Source organism: Chaetura pelagica, unplaced genomic scaffold (assembly GCF_000747805.2).
Source record: "Chaetura pelagica isolate M959 unplaced genomic scaffold, ChaPel_1.0 scaffold1939, whole genome shotgun sequence".
Taxonomy (NCBI): Eukaryota; Metazoa; Chordata; class Aves; order Apodiformes; family Apodidae; genus Chaetura; species Chaetura pelagica.
The window spans coordinates 11,612-12,999 of record NW_009954670.1 but is presented as its reverse complement, the minus strand read 5'-3'; the positions used below and the strand labels follow the sequence as shown (position 1 = coordinate 12,999).

The 1,388-nt window shown below is 60.2% G+C and overlaps 1 protein-coding gene across 1 annotated transcript in view; it reads right to left on the bottom strand.

The window, feature by feature from the left end:
* Window positions 1–1,388, bottom strand: part of LOC104395861 (SEC14-like protein 2) — a 3,567-nt gene that overhangs the window by 570 nt on the left and 1,609 nt on the right. Inside the window, exons 7-10 of the mRNA XM_010005606.1 lie at window positions 1,315–1,386; window positions 1,071–1,177; window positions 834–973; window positions 102–271 (exon numbers count right to left, since the gene is read on the bottom strand). Coding sequence (XP_010003908.1) covers window positions 102–271; window positions 834–973; window positions 1,071–1,177; window positions 1,315–1,386 — 489 coding nt within the window. The remainder of the gene's footprint in view (window positions 1–101; window positions 272–833; window positions 974–1,070; window positions 1,178–1,314; window positions 1,387–1,388) is intronic.

Here is a 1,388-nt window from a genome sequence, read left to right as displayed (position 1 = left end):
GACTGCAGGGTTGGGGACACAGTGATCATAGGGTGGGTTCCCCCTGGTCACTTCTCCCTCCAGGACCCCCCAGCACCCTCAGGGCCCCCCCGGGCTCTCACAGATGCCAGGTGTGGCGCAGGTGAGGGAGCCGTCCTCGGGCACCAGGTGCGCGTTGTAGCGCTGGTTGGGATAGACCTCGGCCATGTCGCCCGCGCGCTGCCGCTCCCCCACCTTGGTCTTCAGGTAGATCCCGAAACCCACGTCGGCTCCCTCGGACCTGAACTGCCACCTGGAAGAGCCCGCGGTGGGATGAGGGACACCCAGTGACGTGCGTGTGTCTGTGTGTGTGTGTCTGTGTATCTGTGTGTGTATCCGTGTGTCTGTCTGTCTGTGTGTGTGCCTGTGTGTGTGTGTCTGTGCCTGTGTCTGTGTGCGTATCTCTGTGTGTCTGTGTCTGTGCGTGTGTCTCTGTGCGTGTCTGTGTGTCTGTGTCTGTGTGTCTGTGTCTGTGTGTCTGTGTCTGTGTGTCTGTGTCTCTGTGTCTGGGTGTCTGTGTCTGTGTGTCTGTGTCTGTGTGTCTGTGTCTGTGTCTCTGTATCTCTGTGTGTCTGTCTCTGTGCGTGTCTGTGTCTCTGTATCTGTGTGTCTGTATCTCTGTGTGTCTGTATCTCTGTGTGTCTGTATCTCTGTGTGTCTGTATCTCTGTGTGTCTGTATCTCTGTGTGTCTGTATCTGTGTGTGTCTGTATCTGTGTGTCTGTGTCTCTGTGTCTGTCTGTGTCTGTGTGTGTCTGTATCTGTGTGTCTGTGTGTGTGTACCTGTGTGTGTGTCCCTGCCGAGCCCCCGCCCACCTGAGGACGCAGCCCGGGAAGAGGATCTCGTGCTCCACCTGGTGGGACGAGCCGCGATTCACCACCACCGTGTGCTCGTACTGCTGCGCCAGCTGGTCCCGCACGTAGTAGCTCTGCGGCACGTCCCCTCCGTAGTTGATCTGGAAGGTGATGGAGATGGGACAGGGGGATGGGTACAGCTCTACCTGTGTGCCCCCCCCCTCCCCCCAAGGAGCCCAGGGTGGGGGACTCCCCAACCTTGCTGGGGCACTTGGGGTTCCCGTCGGGGTCGGTCATGGTGCCCCCGTACTCCACCGGGATCTGCTCGGGGTCAATGTACTGCTGCAGGACCTCCTTCCAGTTGGCTGGTGGGGTGGAGGACAGTGGGCTTGGGAGGGGACTGGGACCCCTGCCGGGACCCCCAGTCCAGCCAGGGAACACCCCTCCCAAGATTGGGGGATCACCCCCAGGTGGGGTGAAAGCAGAGGGGCTCAGGACTCACATCCCAGGACCACGACCTTCTTGCGGGTGTCCTCGCTCAGGAAGTGCTTGACGAGGTTGTAGGCTACGGGGAAG